Below are 23,582 nucleotides of genomic sequence, written 5' to 3'. Positions count from 1 at the left end.
TTAATCATGAAACTAAATTTGTTGCAAAAAACATTTGCCATAGCAGAAAATATATATACAGAGAGCAGTTAGGAACTACAGTACAATACATTTAAATTATTATTATCTAAGGCAGTGTTTTTCAACCTTTTTTGTGCAAAGGCACACTTTTTTCATGAAAAAAATCACGAGGCACACCACCATTAGAAAATGTTAAAAAAATGTACCTCTGTGCCTATATTGACTATATATAAAGTAATTCTCTTGAATAGGAATCATCCCTCATATAGTAATTCATCCCCCATATAGTAATTCATCCCCCATATAGTAATTCATCCCCCATATAGTAATTCACCCCCCCCTATAGTAATTCATCCCCCATATAGTAATTCATCCCCCATAGTAATTCATCCCCCATATAGTAATTCATCCCCCATAGTAATTCATCCCCCATATAGTAATTCATCCCCCATATAGTAATTCATCCCCCATAGTAATTCATCCCCCATATAGTAATTCATCCCCCATAGTAATTCATCCCCCATATAGTAATTCATCCCCCATAGTAATTCATCCCCCATATAGTAATACATCCCCCATATAGTAATTCATCCCCCATAGTAATTCATCCCCCATATAGTAATTCATCCCCCATAGTAATTCATCCCCCATATAGTAATTCATCCCCTCTATAGTAATTCATCCCCCATAGTAATTCATCCCCCATATAGTAATTCATCCCCCATAGTAATTCATCCCCCATATAGTAATTCATCCCCCATATAGTAATTCATCCCCCATAGTAATTCATCCCCCATAGTAATTCATCCCCCATATTAATTCATCCCCCATATTAAGTCCCCAAGCCCCCCCTGTGTCAATTCACTTACCTTTGCTCCGCGCGTTCCTCTCTCCGTTCCGGTGTAGCATGAAAATCTGTCTCCTATGAGGATCTGTCCCCCTCGACGTATCTGCGCATGTGCTAGTTTCAGGCATTAGCAGCCGATCGGCGATCTCCGGCACATGCGCAGATACGTCGTGGGGGACAGATCATCCTGACAGTATCACGCTCCGCGGGCCGGATTAAAAGGTCCGCCGGGCCGTAGTTTGCCCATTGCTGTTCTAATGATTGGTCTATTTGTGAGCCGAGGCCACATGTTACGGATGAAATTGCAATTTTTCCCACGGCACACCAGACAATATCTCACGGCACACTAGTGTGCCGCGGCACAGTGGTTGAAAAACGCTGATCTAAGGAACTTGTCTCTGTTTATCTGTAATATTGTGGGTCTTCAGCTCCAACCTAAGTAACTCAAGGCTTCCAGATTTTCTCAAATTTAAGCCCTTTATTTTCCTTATGGCTAACAATTTTTCAAAGGTTTAATGAATTTGAACCAATCCAACAGCTTCAGATGTATTTGGTGCAAGGTTTTATTTCCAATGCCTAGTGATACTCAGTCGTGCTGCCAAGAGAATATAAGTGACCCCAGTGCATGGGAGAAAGTAATCTTTTCACAAAGATGGTAAATGGGGGTTGATATGAAGTTGTGACTCTTGTTACTTCTGAAATAATTTGAAAGATTTTCCAACAGAAGTTATTGAGGTTCTTGCATGACCATAGAGTTTGCATTGTGTTGCCAAATTGTGATCACAGTGCTTTTTTGAAGCAGTTGATTAAGGATTTTTTTTTTATTATTTTATGATAAAAGTCCCCCATTGTTTTTGTGAAGATTGTTATAGGTACAGGAGTTATATTTGGGAGAGGGTCCCAAAACACTGAAGAACCTGACCCCTATTTGCTCCCACACTGATCCCATGACCCCCATTCTGACACTATGTCTACCTATTACTCTTCTTATCTGGTGCTGAGATACCTTCACCTGCTTCTATGAAAATGTTAAACTCCAGAGAGATTCAACACACTAGATCTGTGGTCAGAGCCTCAGGGGAGATAATGTTTTCAGCAGCTCACAAGGCAGATGGGCCAGAGGGGAGGTCAGGTGGAGTGGAAAGAGACAGAATGTAGTGTGTTTGGCGGGGGCAGCTTCTGCCATTGTACCCGACTGAAAAAGTTTGTTACAACACCCAACTTTTTAGAATATCTATGTCCAGACATTAGTCCACAATACGTTTCTTTTTCATAGAAACCCACCTACCCAAAAAAAACACTTTTTTTCTCTTTTTAGGAACTTGTTCAGATTCTGACTGCCACCCAGATGCCACTTGTTCGGAGTTTGGAGGATACGGGGAGTGCACATGTAAAGAGGGATTTGCTGGAGATGGAACATCTTGTACTGATATAGATGAATGTCAGGATTACTACACCAACGATTGTAATTATTATTATGGTATTTCCTGTGTGAACACTGTCGGATCTTACACCTGTAATTGTTACTCCGGATTTGAATATAAAGAAGGAGTTGGCTGTGTTGATATTGATGAGTGTGCGGACAGATCTCTGAATGACTGTGATCCAGTAGCTATATGTACAAATTATTATTATGGAACCTATGCCTGTACTTGTCCCAATGGATATTATGGAGATGGAAGACACTGTGAGATCAATGAATGCCAACAAGGAACTCCATGTGGCTCTAATGAAGAATGCATTAAGAACATTGGATCCTATTCCTGTATTGACCCTTGCTCCAGCCATACCGAACTTAATGATCCCTGGCGCAGTACTTCTAATACATATAATTATTATAATTATTATTGGTATTACTGGTACTGGTATCATTGTGACTATGGCATGTCTGGCTGGTATCGGTTTAAAGGAGAATATGACCAGCAAATCCCTGAGCACTGCGTACCACAATACAGCTGTGGGACTACTATCCCCATTTGGATGAACGGCTCCCACCCTACAGTCAGTGACGGCATTGTGAATCGTACAGTTTGTTCCAACTGGTATGAGGGATGCTGCACAATACCTTATAATATTTCTGTGAAAATGTGTCCGGGAGGATTTTATGTGTATAAACTACAGAGTGCACCAGGCTGCAACTTTGCCTATTGTACAGGTAAGTACTGACACAAAGCATCATTCAGTGTGTTGTGTTCATTTATAAAATAATATGTATGATTCTTACATGCTGTCTTTTCTTTTAAAAAATTCTTTATGTTCCTCCTCGTCTAGAATCCATATTTAGCTGCTCAGGGGTGGACTGCGCTCCGGATGAGGAATGTAGAATGGTAGGAGGCATTCCTGGCTGTTACTGCAAATATGGGATACAGCAAGGAAATCTAGCAGGTAGGTTATAACAAATGAGGATTTCTATTTAAAGGCAACTATGAAAGGAGTTCTTATAACTTTTCTAAGTGGTCTATTTATGAAGGATCTCCTAGGAAATGTGCCCAGTAAATCCTGGGGGCTAATTTCCCTTGTGGTAGTCTTTTTTATTGTTCTGGCACTCACTCCATGTCACCAGTACAGTAAGCTATCGAAATATCTTCAGGCCAGAGGGTCTGAAGTCCAAAACGTTTTATCCAAAAAAAAAAAACCAACAGGACAATGTGCTCAGGTGCCAGGCTGCTCCCTCTTCTTCGGGGCTTCAGAAGCTGCATATGATGGCATATCCGGACTCTAATTCATGTGCTCCCAAGAGAAGCTGGTGGAGAATAATCACTAAGAAAAATAACTTAAATAAAGGAATGCGCTAAAACCACAAACTATTCCTAATTTAGTGTAGAAACATTAGTGCAAAAGATATATATATATCTATTCTCAATTAATTTAAAAAAATATCAAAATTATGTGCAAAACTATTTTTTAGTGCATAAGTAATTTAAATAATTAAATTTGTGAATATAAAAAAAATGTCCAACTCTGAATTTCTTCAAAATGTCCAAACAAATCCTTTTCAAATTCAGGTGCTCTCAAAGAAATTGTGCCAAAATCCACCACCAAAAGTAAAGTTGGGTAACTCACCAGAGCTCCATGCTGATCAATCTCTAGATCAGCAAAAAACGCTTTTTGCTCTGGGAGCCGATGCAATGAATCAACTTCTCAGGTGTGATGATCAATAGCTACACTATCATCCATAAGGTAGGTATCCACCACTCAGTATAATGGTTCCAGGAGCATTATATCACTCTCTCTTTTTATATCTCCCCACCGAGGTCATGTTTGGGAATGAAAGAGAAAATCATGGTGCAGCCAGTTTTTTTATAAAAGTATCCAACAATTTAATAAAGATTTACACTCACAAAAAGGGTGTCTTCACCGACACCAGTATAACAGCATAAAACAGCAAATGGTATAACAGTCTCCTGTTCCCCGCACACTCACTACAGCGCTCGTGACTTAATTTTCTCCACAAACGTCAGCATCCAACAAGCCCTACTAGTTTCATCATGAATGATGTCTTCAAGGGGCGGTCATTCATGAGGAAACTAGTAGGGCTTGTTGGATGCTGACGTTTGTGGAGAGGATTGAGTCACGAGCGCTGTAGTGAGTGTGCGGGGAACAGGAGACTGTTATACCATTTGCTGTTTTATGCTGTTATACTGGTGTCGGTGAAGACACCTTTTTTGTGAGTGTAAATCTTTATTAAATTGTTGGATACTTTTATAAAAAAACTGGCTGCACCATGATTTTCTCTTTCATTCCCAAACATGACCTCGGTGGAGAGATATAAAAAGAGAGAGTGATATAATGCTCCTGGAACCGTTATATTGAGTGGTGGATACCTACCTTATGGATGAATGTGTAGCTAGTGATCATCACACCTGAGAAGTTGATTCATTGCATCTGCTCCCAGAGCAAAAAGCGTTTTTTGCTGATCTAGAGATTGATCAGCATGGAGCTCTGGTGAGTTACCCAACTTTACTTTTGGTGGTGGATTTTGGCACAATTTCTTTGAGAGCACCTGAATTTGAAAAGGATTTGTTTGGACATTTTGAAGAAATTCAGAGTTGGACATTTTTTTTATATTCACAAATTTAATTATTTAAATTACTTATGCACTAAAAAATAGTTTTGCACATAATTTTGATATTTTTTTTAAATTAATTGAGAATAGATATATATATCTTTTGCACTAATGTTTCTACACTAAATTAGGAATAGTTTGTGGTTTTAGCGCATTCCTTTATTTATGTTATAGCACTAAGAAATTTATTTGGTTTCTTTGAGGTGGAATTGCTGCTTTAAAGTATTAAGGGTGTGGCGCTTTTATTACACTTGGGACTAAGAAAAATAACTCTGGTAACAAACTATTGACTAAATAAAATATAAATACCTCAAGAAAATACATAAATGATACGGGTTATATATGTCCAATACAGAGCAAACAAAAAAGTGCTCAGGAGTGAACCATTACCACAAAATGAATATCTTAAATGAACATAAACAAAGACGCCTGGTTATGATGAAATGCATCAGTTGGAGCCTCCCTTCTGACGTCATCGCGTAAGGATCGCCATTTTAGCTTATTTTTTGCTGATTGATGCTTTTAACTTACTATGCTTGTAAGTGCATTTTCATCTATTCAACAAATTAGCCATAACTGACTGCACTATGGGAGGCACTTCTTTATTTTCACATGAGTACATGTTGACCCCATAACACCGGGACGGTTTGAGGAGCCTTGGGTGGTGCATATGATCACATGAGCCTGAACAGGATTATTTATATTGAGCGTGTTGTGACCCCCCATGGTCAAGGGATCTGGTAAGCCTCTGATTTGATATTACGGTGGTGTACATTCATGTTGGTGGTTATACTGGAATGAAGATTTTCCATTATTCATCACAGAACAAGAGGACTGTTCTATACACTTATAAGGGCTGTTTTTGTGTGTGTTCATTTAAGATATTCATTTTGTGGTAATGGTTCACTCTTGAGCACTTTTGTGTTTATTCTGTATTGGACATATATAACTTGTATATCATTTATGCATTTTCTTGAGGTATTTATATTTTACAATATACATATATTATATATTGCAACACAATTTTGTATTTTTTCTTTTGTGATTTAGAGGGGATATCCTCTTGGTGTGTCTGCTGCTTTATACACGATCAGGGTGGGGTATTTGTGCAGTTTAATTATTTAATATAACAAACTAATGACTGCTGGATACATTCTCAGATCACAGATGTTTTCTCCTAAACCCTGAAGCATGGCCTGGCCCCCAAAGCAGATTGGTTTATTGTTGTTTTAAATTAAGCTGTTTTAATTCTAGTTTTGGTGGTGTGGAGTTTTCTTTCACCCTTTGGTTCCTTCCAAAAATTCTTGTAGCGATGGATTTTTTATGGGCATGTTGAAAACGGTTCCACAAAGTAAATTGATAAAATCATACATTTTATTATACAAATAGTAACATTGTATATACAGTAGCACCATATCCAGTGTTTACAAAGGGAAGTTCACAAACCTTATTCCAAGTCAGCATTCACATGACAGCTCAATGCATTTCGAATGCTTCAAACACCATCATGAGGAGTATATGTAAAGAGCATCTGTATAGGAAAACCCAGTAGTGTTCAATCAAGTCTCCACACAGTTTGCTGCAGTGGAAATGTTCAAGTCTAGAAGGGGACAGCTGAGGGAAGTGAAGACAGTCATCCAAAAGGTGTAATAAATCTCCAATATAGCCCTCCACTTTTTTATATCAAAAGCAAAAGGTTTCAAATATAAAATTATTCATGAAGGAAAATTCCTTCCTGATCCCCCGAGAGGAAATTGGGGTACTCCACTAATAACACTAAACCTTGGGGTACCCACACTATTAACCCCCAGACCATTCAGAGTATGAATCATTAACTACTACTCTCTGAATACAACCTTTTAGCCAGTTCTCTATCTATTTACATATGGATTTTTCCAGCCTGTAGATTTTTCCACACCCACCACCAATCCTCTTTCCAAGAATACCACGTCCACAGCCACCCCTCTGTCCAAGTATACCACATCCACAGCCACCCCTCTGTCCAAGTATACCAGGTCCACCACCACCCCTCTGTCCAAGTATACCACGTCCACAGCCACCCCTATGTCCAAGTACACCCCGTCCACCGCCACCCCTCTGTTCAAGTACACCCCATCCACAGCCACTCCTCTGTCCAAATATACCATATCCACAGCCACCCCTATGTCCAAGTACACCACGTTCACTGCCACCCCTCTGTCCAAGTATACCACATCCACCGCCACCCCTCTGTCCTAGAATACCACGTCCACCGCCACCCCTCTGTTCAAGTATACCACGTCCACTCCCACCCCTCTGTCCAAGTATACCATGTCCACCACCACCCCTCTGTCCAAGTATACCACATCCACAGCCACCCCTCTGTCCAAGTATACCAGGTCCACCGCCACCCCTCTGTCCAAGTATACCACGTCCACAGCCACCCCTCTGTTCAAGTATACCACGTCCACAGCCACTCCTCTGTCCAAATATACCATATCCACAGCCACCCCTATGTCCAAGTACACCACGTCCACCGCCACCCCTCTATCCAAGTATACCAGGTCCACCACCACCCCTCTGTCCAAGTATACCACGTCCACCGCCACCCCTCTGTTCAAGTATACCACGTCCACTCCCACCCCTCTGTCCAAGTATACCACGTCCACCACCACCCCTCTGTCCAAGTATACCACATCCACAGCCACCTCTCTGTCCAAGTATACCACGACCACCGCCACCCCTCTGTCCAAGATTTTGCTCACCTCCTCACAAAAGAAATCAGATTTGTTTGACAACTTCTGTCTTTCATGAATCCATGCTGTCTGTTGCTTACAATATTTTTTTCCAGCAAGAACTCCTCTATGTGGTCTTTTATTAAACTCTCCAGTATCTTCCCAACTATAGAAGTTACACTAACAGGTCTATAATTACTTGGTAAAGAATTTTATCCCTTTTTTAAATATAAGCACCACATTGGCCTTACACCAATCCTGTGGTACTATGCCAGACATTAAAGAGTCCCTAAAAACGAGAAAAGATGGCTTTGAAACGACAGAGCTCAAAGTTTTAAGGCCACGTGGGTGTATGCCATCCGGTCCAGGGGCTTTAATCACCTTTATTCTTAATCATATCAATTCTGAGCTTTGTGGATCATTTGGCGCTGTGTCCAGGGGCAGACTGACCATTTGGAAACTCGGGCACTGCCCGAGGGCCCGGGGTCAGTAGGGGTCCCCATGAGATGCCCCTGGTACCCTTTCATAGGCTTTTTTGAGTTTGGGCAAGGACACAGGGGCCCCATGCTCCCCTCGTGCCCGGGGGCCCCATGAGTTGTCAGTCCGCCCCTGGCTGTGTCAATACCATGCCATTTATGGACAAGAGCTCCCCCATTATCCTTTATATACACAGAGCTGAAGAAGGTTTTTAATAAATGTGCCTTCTCTTTGTCCCCAGTCACCTACTGGGGCCTACATGCTCAGACCTGACCTTTTTTCCTATAATATAGTTGAAGAAGTTCTTTGGGCTTGTCTTACTCTTTTTTATCGTTTGTTTTGAATGTTTGCGTTCTTGATTTCCTTTTTACATATTCTATTATATTCCTTGTAACAATTAAATGAGGATGGCGTTTCTTCAAATGTTGTTAACATAGTTAATCAATCCATTGTGAGTGAAGCAGATGAGTCAGATTCATACTTTGATGTCCCATTTTCAGCATTCAGTATGTTCCTTCTTTCTACCTATGTAGATGGCCGTATACCACAAGTCACCTGTGGCCTGGAGAACATAGAAGTGAGGTTCAGCAAATGTCTCCTGGAGCAGCTGGGATATAACACCTCATTCTTTCATCTGAGAGACAATTACTGTCAAGGAATCATTGAAAGAAGTGATAAAAGTTACACCACTTTCATCACACGGCCAGCAAATGGTAGTTGTGGGGGATCCATTGGGGTACGTAGATCTCCTCTACCATTTTATCTGATTTTATGTAATAGCTGACCTGCTACACAGACGTCCTAATTCTAAAACTGAAGATATTATCCTGGAGATACAGAAAGATAAAATACATATTTCAATTGAACTAAATGTCCTATTCAGGAAATGTTTCCATTACCATTCTCCGCATTTTGTTAATCCATGGCTCGCTCCCCGTCATAATTGAAGAGTCATATGTTGTTTAGAAACAAATGCTCAATCTTAAACTGATTGAGAATGAAAACAAGGCCATCACTGTATTATTGTATCAACTTCACTGAGTGTATTTAATGATTTGTACTCAATGAACAGCTCAGTGATAGAGAAGTCAGGTCATAAAAATTTTAGGTTTTTTTTCAATGGGCTTCTTTATCAATGGACTCTGAGAAGGTGACATGAGGACATGGAGTGACCCTGTTGCTATTCACACTAAGTACATGACTGTTACATTTATGTTACTTTTTCAATTGTTTTGTGATTATGTATGATGTAATGAAATAATGTGTAACATGTTTGATACTTACAGTATCTGTATTTCAAGAGACAAGAACAAGATTTAATTAAAATATAGGATGTACCTGATATTTTTCTGATATACAACAAAACTTCCTGTAGTGATCTGATAGCAGAAAACCACTAAAGAGGTATATGGATAAAGCAAGTAAACCCGGGATATTCACCTACCCATCATCCTTTCTTCCCATTCTCTGTCAAAGGAAAGGATACATTCTGTTGAATAATAATATGAAGTTAAAATCCTCAATTAATGGATTTGTATTTGTTGTGAGAAGGTTGGATGATGAGTATCTTCTAGCAGGCTTAACAGTTTCCCAATAAGAATCAATAAAATGATTTGTAAATCACAAATGATTAGAACAGATCGGGGTCAGCAGCTGTAACAATGTAACTGAGCCCTGGATTCCCCCTTGAAGAACAGGAGACCCAAATGAGCAGTAAAAGGTGACTCAGTCCAGGTGTTGGATGATCTCTATGGTGGAGGATACAACAGGGACAGACAGAGAGCGATCAGTAAACCAATCATTGGTCACTTTATTGATATTTTGACTCATCTTGTTGCCACACTTTGACTAAAATGGCAGCTCACACTGTTGAGTGGAAGCCTGCAGAGGAAAGACGATGGACACATGACTACCTGGCAATAACATACAATATGTCCTATTTACCTAAATGAAAAAAAAATTCCTGGAATTGTTCTTTAATTTTGACTGTATATAATATTTTTCAGAACGATGGAACTGATATCACATATACAAATACTGTATACCTAACACCAAAATCTGACGGAGTGATTATCAGAGATGAGTACCCCATTGACTTCCATTGCTCTTATCCACTAAATATGGAGATCAACCTTCTAACCGCTATCAGCACCTACGTAGTGTGAGTCACTTTCCTCGGTACCTTTCCTAGATACAGGTGTAGTGCTGAATGAGCTGAGATTGCACTCAGATGTTGTAACTGTCCAACTGGTGTCCAGTCCCGTAGAAATGTATTTCTTATGTTTATATGGCGCCAACATATTCCAGAGTGCTGTATACATCAGGATTACAGACTACCTACCGGTCACATGGGAAGACATATACTGAATCTAGGGATGATGTGATAAAATACAAACTAATATGTTATTGAACATTGTAAAGCAGCTGAAGGGAAATGGGCCGATCATATCAGTACATACAAACTCCATCTGGCCAGTGCCCCTGGTTTGTCACCAAGGATGGGAAGCTGAAGATGTAGAATGAGCAGCAAATTAATTCCAGTATACATTTTAGACCACACACTGACTTGTAGTCAATTCTCCAGGTGGATTTTGTCCCCCCAAATCAGTGGTGCCTCCTGGAGACCAGACTAAGGTCTGTCATTGCTGGGCTCCCCACAACCAGATTTCTGAACAATATCTGTTACTATCCAGGCTGGCCAGAGCTTCATTGTAACATCATTTTGCTTTAGTATTTCTTCACAAATTCAGCATATTAATTTTCAGCATCCAAAACAGAACTGAAAGAACTCATTAAATATGTTTTTAAATGGTTTGCCTTTAATGCCTTTTGTATATGTTAGTATTGCTTCGTTGTCCTGTAAGCCCTGACTATGGACCTTTCAATAACTGCCCAACCCTGTCCTCTTCTCATACAGACCATATTCATTCCTCCAGGATACACTTCCATAGTCATGTGAAGGGTGAGCTGAGAAATGAAAGGGCTCTACACATTCCTATAATGCTCAGCATATATATTATTCTTTGTGTAACCCGGGTGGTGGGCTGCTCTGGTCATCACCCCAGACCCTCCCCAACTAGATAGGATCTTGTATACAAAAAATACACAAAAATTGCAGCAAAAAGAGTACCTTTACCTCATACTGTGCATGTATCAATATTGTGTGAACATTCACTTCCAATCATGTGCAGACAAAATATAAGTTTGCTTTTCACGTGATAATAAATTAAACAAATATTCACAAAATATATTGTGTGAGAATTCTCAACTCCTTTAGTTAATCAGCCTCAGCATTTCATACCATGCATTCTCCTTCTAGTATAGAGTAAGGTTGGTTACACATCTTATAAATGTGAGATGTGATTGTAATTTATTCTTTTAAAAAGATAGTTGAATAAATGTATGAAGGTATATATAAATGTATGTCTAATATTGCTGTTATGCATCAAAAAATGTTATGTATCCCAAAGCAAAGAACTGGCTATTTCTATCTGAGACTAGATATGAACACATCGAGTCCTTAGAATTTTTGCTTCTTACATTTGTTTAAATAGGACTATTTTCTGTTACAGCTCGGCTATTATCAATGTGGCTGGAACTGCAAATTTCACAATTACGATGGGTCTGTTCCAAGATTCCAGCTACATCACCCCATATACCGCCTCCCAGGTGTGGCTGGACTCCTCCTCCATGCTATATGTTGGTGTCATTGTAACCGGAGCCACGGGCTCATCGCCATTTGTGGTCGTCATGAAAAACTGCTACGCCACCCCAACAGCTGACAGCTCCTACGGCCCCCGATATGATATCATTACCAACCAGTAAGTTCATTACATGTGTTGTATATTATTCTTCTCACACTATAATAATACAGTTACATAGTTATTCTGGTTGAAAAAAAAGACATTAATCCATCCAGTTAAAAAAAAAACTCCAAATAGAAAACCTCCATGTACAGTATTCTATACCAACAGTTGATCCAGAGGAAGGCAAAAAAAACCCCCAATCAAGCATGATCCAATTTGCTCCAGCAAGGGAAAAGAATTCTTCCTGATCTCCCGAGAGGCAATCAGATATTCCCTGGATCAACTGTACCTATAAATGTTAGTATCCAGTTATATTCTGTATATCCAAGAAAGAATCCAGGACTTTTTTAAAACAATATAGTAAGCTTTGTCATTCCCCCTGTGTTGCCAATTAAATTCGGTTCACCTGATCAGATCCAAAAAAAGGAAAGTATGAATATCCCATTGCAGGAATGGTCAATTCCTAGGAAAACCCATATTCCTCATATATACTGAGTGATGAGGTTTGGTCACAGGATCCCATCATCATTTTATTGGTGACATGGTTTGAATGCTTTTCCCTGCTCTTGCCGCCATTTATACAATACATGGGGTGACATTGTATAAAGACTAACGATTGGTTTTCCTATTGAGTAGATGAAGTGAAGAATGGTGATGGAGGAACAGTGGAGTGTGGGTATGGGTGTGAAATGTTATCAATGTGATTTAGCCATGAAATAAGTAATTTCAAATGGACTGGAGTTTGCTAAAACTGTTCTTTAGAATTGACTTGGGTCAATTCTTTGACGTGGAGATAAGTTCACCTTTGGGTACATGTCCCACCCATTTTTAGGGTGGAACATGCAACAAGTTCCTGCTCCCACAGCTCTCCCCCCGATCCCCCTCCCCCTAAGCAGTTGGCCAAGGATCTTCTTCCTGAACCTACTGTCACAATTTGAAAAGAGCTTGGACGTTCTGAGAATGAATGTCTACAAGTTCCATCAACCTTTGCAGCTGACGGCTTGTATATTTCAATGAACTACGAGGACGCTGGTGAACCCTCTTGTAGTCCATTGAGCTTCCTGGACTGAAATAGCTGTCTGCCGATATCAGAGGTAGGGGCAGGCAGCTTATACTGACAGTCTGCAGGGGCTGGACATTGCACCCACCCAGGGGCGGACTGACAACTCCCCCGGGCAATAAGGGATCATGGGGCCCCTGTGTCCTTGCCCAAACTCAAAAAAGCCTATGAAAAAGGTACCAGGGGCATCTCATGGGGCCCCCTACTGATCCCGGGCCCTCGGGCAGTGCCCGAGTTTCCAAATGGTCACCCCGCCCCTGCACCCACCATCTGCTGATCATTGGTGCAATTCTTTCTAGGCTCCTAAGAAAAAAAAATGAATTAAACCTGTAAAAAATGTATTAAAAATACTGTATATGGGTAGTGGAGAGGCAGTTTTTAAGAGACTCTTCTCTAAGCACTGTAGATTTTTATAGATTTTAATTATCATCTTAGCAAGAGACTGGCATGGTTACCCACCCTTCACCCATGGGGGGTAGAGAGCTGAATGCCGGGTGTGCTGGGCTTCTATCTGTTGTGTGAGTTTGGGGGAGAACACATAGCTGAAAAGAAGGAAACTCACAAACAACAGATAGAAGCCCAGGACATCAGGCATTTAGCTTTGTGCCCCCCATGGGTGATGGGTGGGGAAGCATGCCAGTCCCTTACTAAGATGAACCTCTTAAAAAAATGTCTCCCCACTACCCATATAATGTTTTTTCTATAAAGCGTCCTGCTTATCCGTTCAGCTCTAATTTAATTGTACTCCTTGGAAAGAAAAGGAAAATTGCAGTTGCTATATGAAAGATATACCGTATACTAATGTGGGATCATCATGTTATTGTGCGATAGACAAAGAAAATAGTCTTTTAATGCTTACCTCCAAGGCATGAGAAAAATTGCACAATTACACCAAAATTCCAGAAAACTTCTCTTATGTTTTGGCAGAATTTTGCATACATGAGTAGAGCATTGGAGTCAGTGAGGGAGGTGAAATGATTGTGTCTTAAGGCCGTTAAGGTACTTGTTAAAGAAATATATGAAAGGATCCTAAGTGTTTTTTAACCTTTTCAGTGTAACTTGTTGTTTTTTTTAAACAACTAGAAAATCAGACCATTTATTGCAATAGTACATTTTTTTTGTTTTTTTTTTGTTATTATCTTTTAGGGTTATTTTGAACTTTTTAGCATTTAAATATATATAAAAAATTGCAAAAAAAATGTCCAATATATGTTGTAGATTGTCTAACAAACTAAGAAAAACAAATAATGAAATAAAAGAAATACTGAAAAAAAAAAACACAAAAGTTTAGGGAAAGTTCTAAATCGTTTTGCACATTGCTGTCTGTGGTTTTTTATGTTTTTCTTTCTTTTTTATATTATAAAATGAAGGATCATAATCACTGATGTGATATGCTTTAAAAAAAATAATAACAATGAATATCCTCTAAAATAGGCTTAAAAATCACACGCTTAGTCCTTTACAATTACTTTTTTGTATTTTTGTTCTTCTTTGAGGTTTGGTTAGACAACACAAAAACTAAGAAAATAGCAAAGTTTGCACCTTTAACACTGGCTGCATGCTTTTGTTAAAGTCTCTTTATGTTTTCCAAGTTGCTATTTGGACCATTGTCTAAAACAAAAAACACAACACAAAGGAAACGGACACGTTTGAAATTATTTTGCCTTTTTTTTTTTACATAATGAATGGGCCCCCCGTTTGCACTTCAAACCCATTCTAGCATTCACCTGTCAAGTAAAAGCATTGGTGTCAGAAAATAATCAATGGTAGAGAACAATCCAAAAATGACCTTACAGGTTAGGACAATTTCTACAGGAAAGAGAATATTAATGAATGGAAATGACTCCCATTTCTAGCTTGATACTGCTGAAGTTATTCTAATCCTTGTCTGATGATATCACTTTTAGATGCCCCAACAAGAATGACCCAACAATCTCTGTCTCGGAAAATGGAGTGTCCCTTAAAGGTCGCTTTTCACTTCAAGTGTTTAAATTCCTGGGAGGATTCAGTCAGATTTACTTACACTGTCAGGTCGGCTTGTGTGACACCTCCAACTCCTACTGCGCAGCTGTGAGTATTGATTGCTAATGTACATTTCTGTATTCTAAAGGGATTTTGATAAAAGAGTTGAATTCAAAGTTGAAACTGATACATGTGAACTGTTTCTCTAGAAAAGTGATGTTGTTAATCTGTTCAGCTAATTTTGGGATTTAGAAATTCCTTCCACACTGCACAGCTATAAAGATAAGTCCATTCTTACAAAGGGATGTTGGCTGACATCATTGGCCAAATACGGCCATGGATGGATCCATATCATTGGATAACATGACTGGCGATGGATTTACACTGTGGATATATATATATATTTTATGGAATTACCTATACAATTAAAACGAAGGCTCTTTTTTTCATGAAGTTGGAAAAACAAATTATTAGAAACAGAAAAGTTTGCCTTCATTTAGAACAGAGATCCCTTTGCTATGTATATAATAATATGAAACTAATGAGAAACGTCTTTATTATTGTTTCTGGGTAGGAATTTGATGACCCATTTTTCTTATCTTAGAGTTGTCCTGCCATGAGATCGGCTTCGGTTGGCAATAATGATGTGCAAAACATGACCATTGGACCTATACACCAGAAAGGTAAGACCTATTTTTTTTTTTTTTTAATCCAAACAACTTTTATTGTCAAGATAATAGAGGAAATGGAACAGTACTTCCAGAATCCACAATGACATTACTGCAACAGCAGGATTACACAAGGATCCAAAACTTTCTTGACAATATCTTGCTTTTTCCTTTTTACGCCTTATTCCTTCCCATCCAGATGTAAACAGAAATGGGGGAAAGGAACAAAGCCCAAAACATGTCTTCAAACAATAAAAAAAAACACATTAACAACAACCTCTGGTTCACCCGAGACGGCTCTCCAAAAAGAATGGGAGATGCACATGAACTAACACCTATTTTTATAAAGAAATGTTTAGGAAATATCTGATGTATCCTTTACATTTATAGATGGATACTCTCAAAACTCTAACCATTAGATGTGGTGTTCCCACGTGGGACAACCTGCTTCTTCACCATTGCTAAGTGGATTAGACAAGTCATCAAAAAGCCTGGTCTAAAACAGGGGTCTCCAAACTTTCTAGGCAAAGGGCAGGTTTTCTGTCCTCCAGACTTTAGCAGGGGCCAGACTGTGGCCAGTGGCAGAAGATAATGCCTCAGGCTTGGTGGTCAGTGGGAATAAAAAAATATTTACACAGCACCCCTGTGGTTATGAGAAGAAGCAATAGTAGTGCCCCATTATTGGCATTAGTGGGAGGAATAGTTCTGCCATCATTGGTGTCAGTGGGGAGAACAGTGCCCATTGTTGGTGTCAGTGGGAGGAACATTTCTGCCATCGTTGGTGTCAGTGGGGAGAACAGAGCCCATTGCTGGTGTCAGTGGGGAGAACAGAGCCCAATAGTAGTAGTGCCCCATTATTGGCATTAGTGGGAGGAATAGTTCTGCCATTGTTGGTGTCATTGGGGAGAACAGTGCCCATTGCTGGTGTCAGTGGGAGGAATAGTTCTGCCATCGTTGGTGTCAGTGGGGAGAACAGTGCCAATTGTTGGTGTCAGCGGAAGGAATAGTGCTCCATTGTTGGTGTCAGTGGGAGGAATAGTGCTCAATTGTTGGTGTCAGTGGGAGGAATAGTGCTCCATTGTTGGTGTCAGTGGGAGGAATAGTGCTCAATTGTTGGTGTCAGTGGGAGGAAAATGTCCCATAATTGGATTAGGTGGGGGAAATTGCGCCACATAATTGGATTAAGTGGGATAAATGGTGCCCCATTGTTGGTGTCATGAGAAAAATGGAAGACTTTTTGCTCCATTACTTCTATCAATAGGAGGAGTAATACTCTATTGTTGGTGTCAGAGGGAGGAATAGTGACTTGTATCAGTGAGAGAAATAGTGTCCTAAGTGATGGTTAAAGGCAAGCAAAGGGCCACATCCCACACGCGAGCCACAGTTTGGAGCCCACTGGTCTAAAAGATAGGATTCATCCCTTCTGTAAGCAAACTCTACCAGATCAGTTAGCTCTTCATGAGCATTTCAACATCAGTCCCAGATTTGCAAGGCTGCCACCCAGTCTTGTTACCAGGTGAATATTCAAACCTCCTATGATGCCAGTTCTGGGTATAAGTGTTACGTCTGTTCTCTGGGACTGTTGAACCTTTCTTGATCCATGTGTAACCTGGGCTTGTAGATGTTTGATTTCTGTTTCCCCCTCCCCTCAGTTGGACTGCTTCTGGATGTCCCAGTATAATAAATAAAGATCCTGTGTCCAGTTAAACGCAATATGACCCAGTACAGAGCCTTGTGGTACACCACCAGTGATTGGACACAAACCAGTCACTGGGCTGCCTTCCAGGTTCAGTCACTGCAAAGTCTCATCCAATCAAATAAATAAATGCTTTGGGTGACTGATCTGCAAGACAAATAAGTGCATTTGTGCTGAGCTAAATGGCTTATAAGGCCATTTTTCCCCCAGTGAGTGGTGGGTAAGTTTCCTGTAGACTTCAATGTCCAAGACACATCCTGTCATCACATGTAACACATGGCCAAAAAAGGGGCAATTTGTTATTCTGCGCCTCTTCCATTGTAAACGTGATGTACATTATGTGTCCATTGGGTTTATGTCTTCACTGAAAGCTTGTATTTCCAATTCTAATCTTCATCCATGCTGCATATCATCGAAATACCTGAACCAAACACTTGATAGTCTTCCCCCAGATACGTTCAAGGCCCCTTCCTCACCTCATTCACACAACGTATCTACAATGACAGATGCAGGTGATCCCATAGCACAGCCAGGTTTCAGCCAATAGAAGTTATCCTTGTACTTGGGACAAATTATTATTACATCGAGTTTATATAGCGCCAAAGGGTTTGCTCAGCGCTGTACAATAGAGGGGGGACAATACATGAAACAGTACAGCAACTACAAACAGCACACGAGGGGTTAGAGGGCCCTACTCTTTCGAGCTTACAATCTAGGAGGGAGGGGCTAGTGGTACAGGAGGAAGTGGCTGTGGGGGATGGAGTGGTAGGAGGAATGAAGGAGAATGGCTGTTAGGTGAGGGTGGTGTAGGCTTCTCTGAAGAGGTGGGTTTTCAGGGAGCATCTGAAGGTGAGAAGGGAAGGTGACAGTCTGATGGATTGGGGTAGTGAGTTCCAGAGGATGGGGGCGGACCTGGAGAAGTCTTGCAGTCTTGCGTGGGAGGAGGAGACCAGGGAGCAAGATAGAAGGAGGTCCTGTGAATAGCGAAGGGTACGGGTAGGGTGGTACCTGGGAATCAGGTTGGTGAGGTTGTTAGGGGCAGTGTTGTGAATGGCTTTGTAGGTCAGAGTGAGTAGTTTGAATTTGATGCGTTGGGTCAATTACAAGCAGGGGGCATATTTGGCTTGAGGTCTATTCAACTGTCAAGAGTCTCATCTCATTTTATTTCTATATACTGGGATTTATATTTTAGAAAGGTAGTCAAAGGATGGAAAAAAATGGTTAAAGTTGATAATAATTTAATAAAAGTTGATGTAATGAAGGGCTGTCCTGTTTTTCCCTTTATTTCTATGCCTTTACATGTAGCAAATTGGATGTAATACCCAGCTGGTACAATCTCATACACTAGAAGTAAATGAATAAATATTTTAGAATTACAATAAACCTTTAAAGGTAAAAAAAAAAAAAATAGTATTATTAAGTTAATAATTGTGTCTTTATTTTACTCTCAGCTGTTGAGTCGTCTCTGGGAGGTAAGCAGGAATTTTTTTTCCTTTTTATAATCAGCTTCAATTTATTTGTGTAATGCATCGCAATGTGAAAGGAGTATACAATGAAATAAAATGGAAATTCTCTCTCTGGTTGCTGGTAAAATGATGTGGCTGAATAAATTAAGGAGTTAATTGTATCCATGTGGAGAACACAAGCGCTCATTTTACGCACACAATCAGAACAAGGGGGGTTTGAGAAACATTGAAATTTTCCTAAATATGATTATTTAATACAAGTAAATTTAAATTTGTCTCGATGACCCTGTCCTCCTGACACCTTGATCTCCCTATCCCCTCCTATACTCCTCCCCTCCCCCTTTTCCCTTTTCTTATCTTTCTCCTTCAAACTTCTTTACTTGCTATGTATGATCTGAGGCCTCCCTCAATGGGCCTTATAATCCCTATTACTCTTTTTACCAATACGATACGGCTAGATAAATATGGCCAACCCCGCCCATACAGTAGAATATGGTACTTAGTCTTTCTTGCTCCCTCTTTTTCTAAATTTTAATTAGAAATGTAATTATTTATTGAAGATTAATTCATATATTATATAAATGGTCAGCACTTCCGCCTGGCAGTACTCGGGTCGTCGGTTCAAATCCCAACCACGGCACCACCTGTCTGGAGTTTGCATGTTCTCCCTGTGCCTGCGTGGGTTTCCTCCGGGTACTCCAGTTTCCTTCCACACTCCAAAGACATGCTGTCAGGTTAATTGTCTCCTGTCTAAATTGTCCCTAGTATGTGTATGTATGAATGTGAGTTAGGGGCCTTAGATTCTACACCCCTTGAGGGTCAGGGACTGATGTGAATGTACAATATATATGTAAAGTGCTACAAAAATTTACAGCACTATATAAGTACCTGAAATAAATAAATACATACATTTTGGGAAACTTAGGCTATGGGTGTACAGTATATACCGCACCTTCAGCAGTTTAAAAAAGAACACTTTTCTTCACATCTCCCTGCTGATATAAATGATACTAATGATACTAAAGTACTGAACCTGTTATCTCCATCTGTATCTCCAGCTTATGTAAATTGATCCAAAGGAAAGCAAATACATAATCTGAGTACATCTTCATTGCTGTACTATATAATCTTGTCCAAAGAAACAAATATTGAATAAATTTGCCTTGACAGTAGTAGTCCCCAGCATAACAGCTTTGAGAGCCAATCAAGGCTCTATTGCATGAACATGTGCGCCATTGTATGTAGGAAACATACTGGCAGAGGGAGAGCAGAAGGATGACCTCATCATAGTGCTGTCTCCTCAGTGTGCAACCAGAAGGTTGGGGCGGGAATGTGGATATCAAAACTGATTACATATGTAAACATATTTAGTTAGTATTTTAATAGATAGATAATAGATAGATAGATAGATAGATAGATAATAGATAGATAATAGATAGATAGATAGATAGATAGATAGATAGATAATAGATAGATAGATAGATAATAGATAGATAGATAATAGATAGATAGATAATAGATAGATAGATAGATAGATAGATAGATAGATAGATAGATAGATAATAGATAAGATAGATAGATAGATAGATAGATAGATGATAGATAGATAGATAGATAGATAGATAGATAGATAGATAGATAATAGATAGATAGATAATAGATAGATATAGATAGATAGATAGATAGATAGATAATAGATAGATAGATAGATAGATAGATAGATAGATAGATAGATAGATGATAGATAGATAGATAGATAGATAGATAGATAGATAGATAATAGATAGATAGATAGATAGATAGATAGATAGATAGATAGATAATAGATAGATAGATAGATAGATAGATAGATAGATAGATAGATAGATAATAGATAGATAATAGATAATAGATAGATAGATAGATAGATAATAGATAGATAGATAGATAGATAGATAATAGATAGATAGATAGATAGATAGATAGATAGATAGAAAATAGATAGATAGATAGATAATAGATAGATAGATAGATAATAGATAGATAATAGATAATAGATAGATAGATAGATAGATAGATAGATAGATAGATAATAGATAATAGATAGATAGATAGATAGATAATAGATAGATAGATAGATAATAGATAGATAGATAGATAGATAGATAGATAGATAGATAGATAGATAGATAGATAGATGTCATTTTGTATCGATGTGCTTGTTTTAGAATGTACATTATGAGATGATTGATGTAGTTTTGCAATAAAAATATCTGATTTTTTTTTTATTTTTTACTTTCAGCTGCTTCTGATGGAGGTAAGAGAGTGAAGAGAGTGAAGTGAATGTTACAATTATGTGCATTTTAGTCATAGTGGATCACACTTGGCTGGCTGGTGGAGTAACACATTGGGATAAAAAGGACTAAATAAGTCATCTAAATCCCTATTCCAGGGACGGTGTGTTCCCTTCAAATATCCAGTAAAGTTAGGTGGGATTTCAGACATGTGGAGGTCTTCCTCTGTATAGAAGGATCGGGGTTGTTCCTCCTATGAGACAAACTAAGAGTCTTATTTGAGGAAGCCCCTTCCAAGGGTATACAACTGTATAGAACATTTCTCACAATTCCTCTAACCCAAGAACATCCTTAGGACTCATGTAAAGGTGTGTTTGGAGTCCTATTGGAAGACTGGCCAAGCTCCAGCTTCTCTCGGTCCATTTCATTCTCCAAAGGAATCCATTACACATGTGCCTGGCAGCAGACACTGATATCAGTGACTAGGAAGGATACGTAAAGTAACAGATCATTGATGGCCTGCATGAGCTCTCATCCCGCTCATTGTACTGATCCCGGATAGCAATGACAGTCCTCACAGAGCAATATTCCCCAAACATGTCCACCTCCCTTTACATTCCTCTTCTCAGTGCTGGGAACCAGAAACATGAGCTTGGCAGCCAAGTAGCCGTCTCCTTTCTAGCTGCGGTATTGGGGGTCTGTGCCGAGGGGGAAGGGACATCCTGTCCGGCATCAAAGACAATGGTACAGCGTTTACAGAAAAATGGATCAAAGTACTACATCTATGTAGCCCATCAGGAACTGAACACTGTAGAAAAAGTGATACTTTTTCTTTATCTAATGATACCTATTGGCACTAGAGAGGAGTTGGGATGTTTTTGTGTAATCTGACCATCCCAGACATGTTACTCTGTAGGCAAACCCTTACATTTGAACAGTTGGATTTGTTATACACATATTGCTGGGGGAGGTTCACTGCAGACGTCTCTGGTAATATCTTCCTGGAGGGAAAAATAGCGGTTGTCACTCCAAAGAAGCCTCACCTGGAAGTTCCTCTTACCTGCCAGACCCGGAGGCACCTGAAAATGTACACATTGGGTGATTGTCATCTAATGGTTATGGAAACTTTTTAAAAATGTCCATTTATGTTTCTTTTTGTCTTCCAGGCACTGCTGTACCAACTGCAAAGCTTTTCATCTCCGCCATTGTTTTCCTGTTCCTGTTGTACTAGTATTATACTGACAGATATATAGATCAGTGTCACTATGCATATTGTGGAAGAGTCTATAAAAAATCAAACAGATTTTCTAAAGGAGAAAAAACAAATACTCTGCAGCCAAAGCCTCAGCAAGATAGTAACTAGAGATGAGCGAATCGAACCAGGCAAACCGGAATTCGATACGAATTTCAGAAAATTTTCGATTCGCGGCGAATCCGAAATTTTGCCTACTTCGGGTGCGCGAATCAAAATTTTCCCGATCAGCCGGCAAAAGTGTCCCTGCAGAGAGCTCCGCTATTTCTGACATTTCTAAGACAGTTCCTTCACATGTACAGCGGTTGAAACATTGTATCTATTAGTTTCCATTTAGGATACAGATGTTTCAACCGCTGTACATGTGAAGAAGCTGTCAGAGAACTGTCAGAAATAGAGGAACTCTGCAGATACACTTTTTGCCGGCTTGGAATTATTCTTATTTTCATCCTACTTCTTCTTCTTCTTCATCCTCATCCTCTTCTTCTTCTGAGGATGAGGATGAAGAAGAAGAAGTAGGATGAAATAAGATTAATTCCAAGCCGGCAAAAAGTGTATCTGCAGAGCTCCTCTAAGTGTATTTGCAGAATGTCATTTATGGAAAAAAATAGATACAATGTTTCAACCGCTGTATGGAGTGAATGTCCCAGAACTGTCAGAAATAGACAGAAACTGTCACAGAACTGTCCTTCTTCTCATCCTCCTTCTTCTCATCCTTCTTCTCATCCTTCTTCTCATCCTTCTCCTTCTTCTCATCCTTCTCCTTCTTCTCATCCTTCTCCTTCTTCTTCTCATCCTTCTCCTTCTTCTCATCCTTCTTCTCATCCTTCTTCTCATCCTTCTCCTTCTTCTCATCCTTCTCCTTCTCATCCTTCTCCTTCTCCTTCTTCTCCTTCTCCTTCTTCTCCTTCTCCTTCTTCTCATCCTTCTCCTTCTCCTTCTTCTCATCCTTCTCCTTCTCCTTCTTCTCATCCTTCTCCTTCTGCTTCTCCTTCTCCTTCTTCTCATCCTTCTCCTTCTTCTCATCCTTCTCCTTCTTCTCATCCTTCTCCTTCTTCTCATCCTTCTCCTTCTTCTCATCCTTCTCCTTCTTCTCATCCTTCTCCTTCTCCTTCTTCTCATCCTTCTCCTTCTTCTCATCCTTCTTCTCATCCTTCTTCTCATCCTTCTCCTTCTTCTCATCCTTCTCCTTCTCATCCTTCTCCTTCTCCTTCTTCTCCTTCTCCTTCTTCTCATCCTTCTCCTTCTCCTTCTTCTCATCCTTCTCCTTCTTCTCATCCTTCTCCTTCTCCATC

At 39.6% G+C, this 23,582-nt stretch overlaps 1 protein-coding gene across 1 annotated transcript in view; it reads left to right on the top strand.

Moving 5' to 3' along the window:
- LOC149470704 (uromodulin-like) overlaps positions 1 to 22,395 on the top strand; it is a 65,565-nt gene extending 43,170 nt beyond the window's left edge. Inside the window, exons 10-19 of the mRNA XM_089661617.1 lie at positions 2,166 to 3,002; positions 3,119 to 3,232; positions 8,638 to 8,840; positions 10,111 to 10,265; positions 11,677 to 11,925; positions 14,878 to 15,040; positions 15,537 to 15,615; positions 18,748 to 18,768; positions 21,044 to 21,058; positions 22,202 to 22,395. Of these exons, the coding sequence (XP_089517743.1) occupies positions 2,166 to 3,002; positions 3,119 to 3,232; positions 8,638 to 8,840; positions 10,111 to 10,265; positions 11,677 to 11,925; positions 14,878 to 15,040; positions 15,537 to 15,615; positions 18,748 to 18,768; positions 21,044 to 21,058; positions 22,202 to 22,266 (1,901 nt within the window). The 3' untranslated portion in view covers positions 22,267 to 22,395. The remainder of the gene's footprint in view (positions 1 to 2,165; positions 3,003 to 3,118; positions 3,233 to 8,637; positions 8,841 to 10,110; positions 10,266 to 11,676; positions 11,926 to 14,877; positions 15,041 to 15,536; positions 15,616 to 18,747; positions 18,769 to 21,043; positions 21,059 to 22,201) is intronic.
- Positions 22,396 to 23,582: the final 1,187 nt, after the last annotated feature.

This window comes from Staurois parvus, unplaced genomic scaffold, assembly GCF_062004578.1.
Source record: "Staurois parvus isolate SC_StPar_1 unplaced genomic scaffold, SC_StPar_1.0 ptg000034l, whole genome shotgun sequence".
Lineage (NCBI taxonomy): Eukaryota > Metazoa > Chordata > Amphibia > Anura > Ranidae > Staurois > Staurois parvus.
The sequence above is the reverse complement of the archived record's forward strand: the minus strand, read 5'-3'. Positions and strand labels throughout refer to the sequence as shown.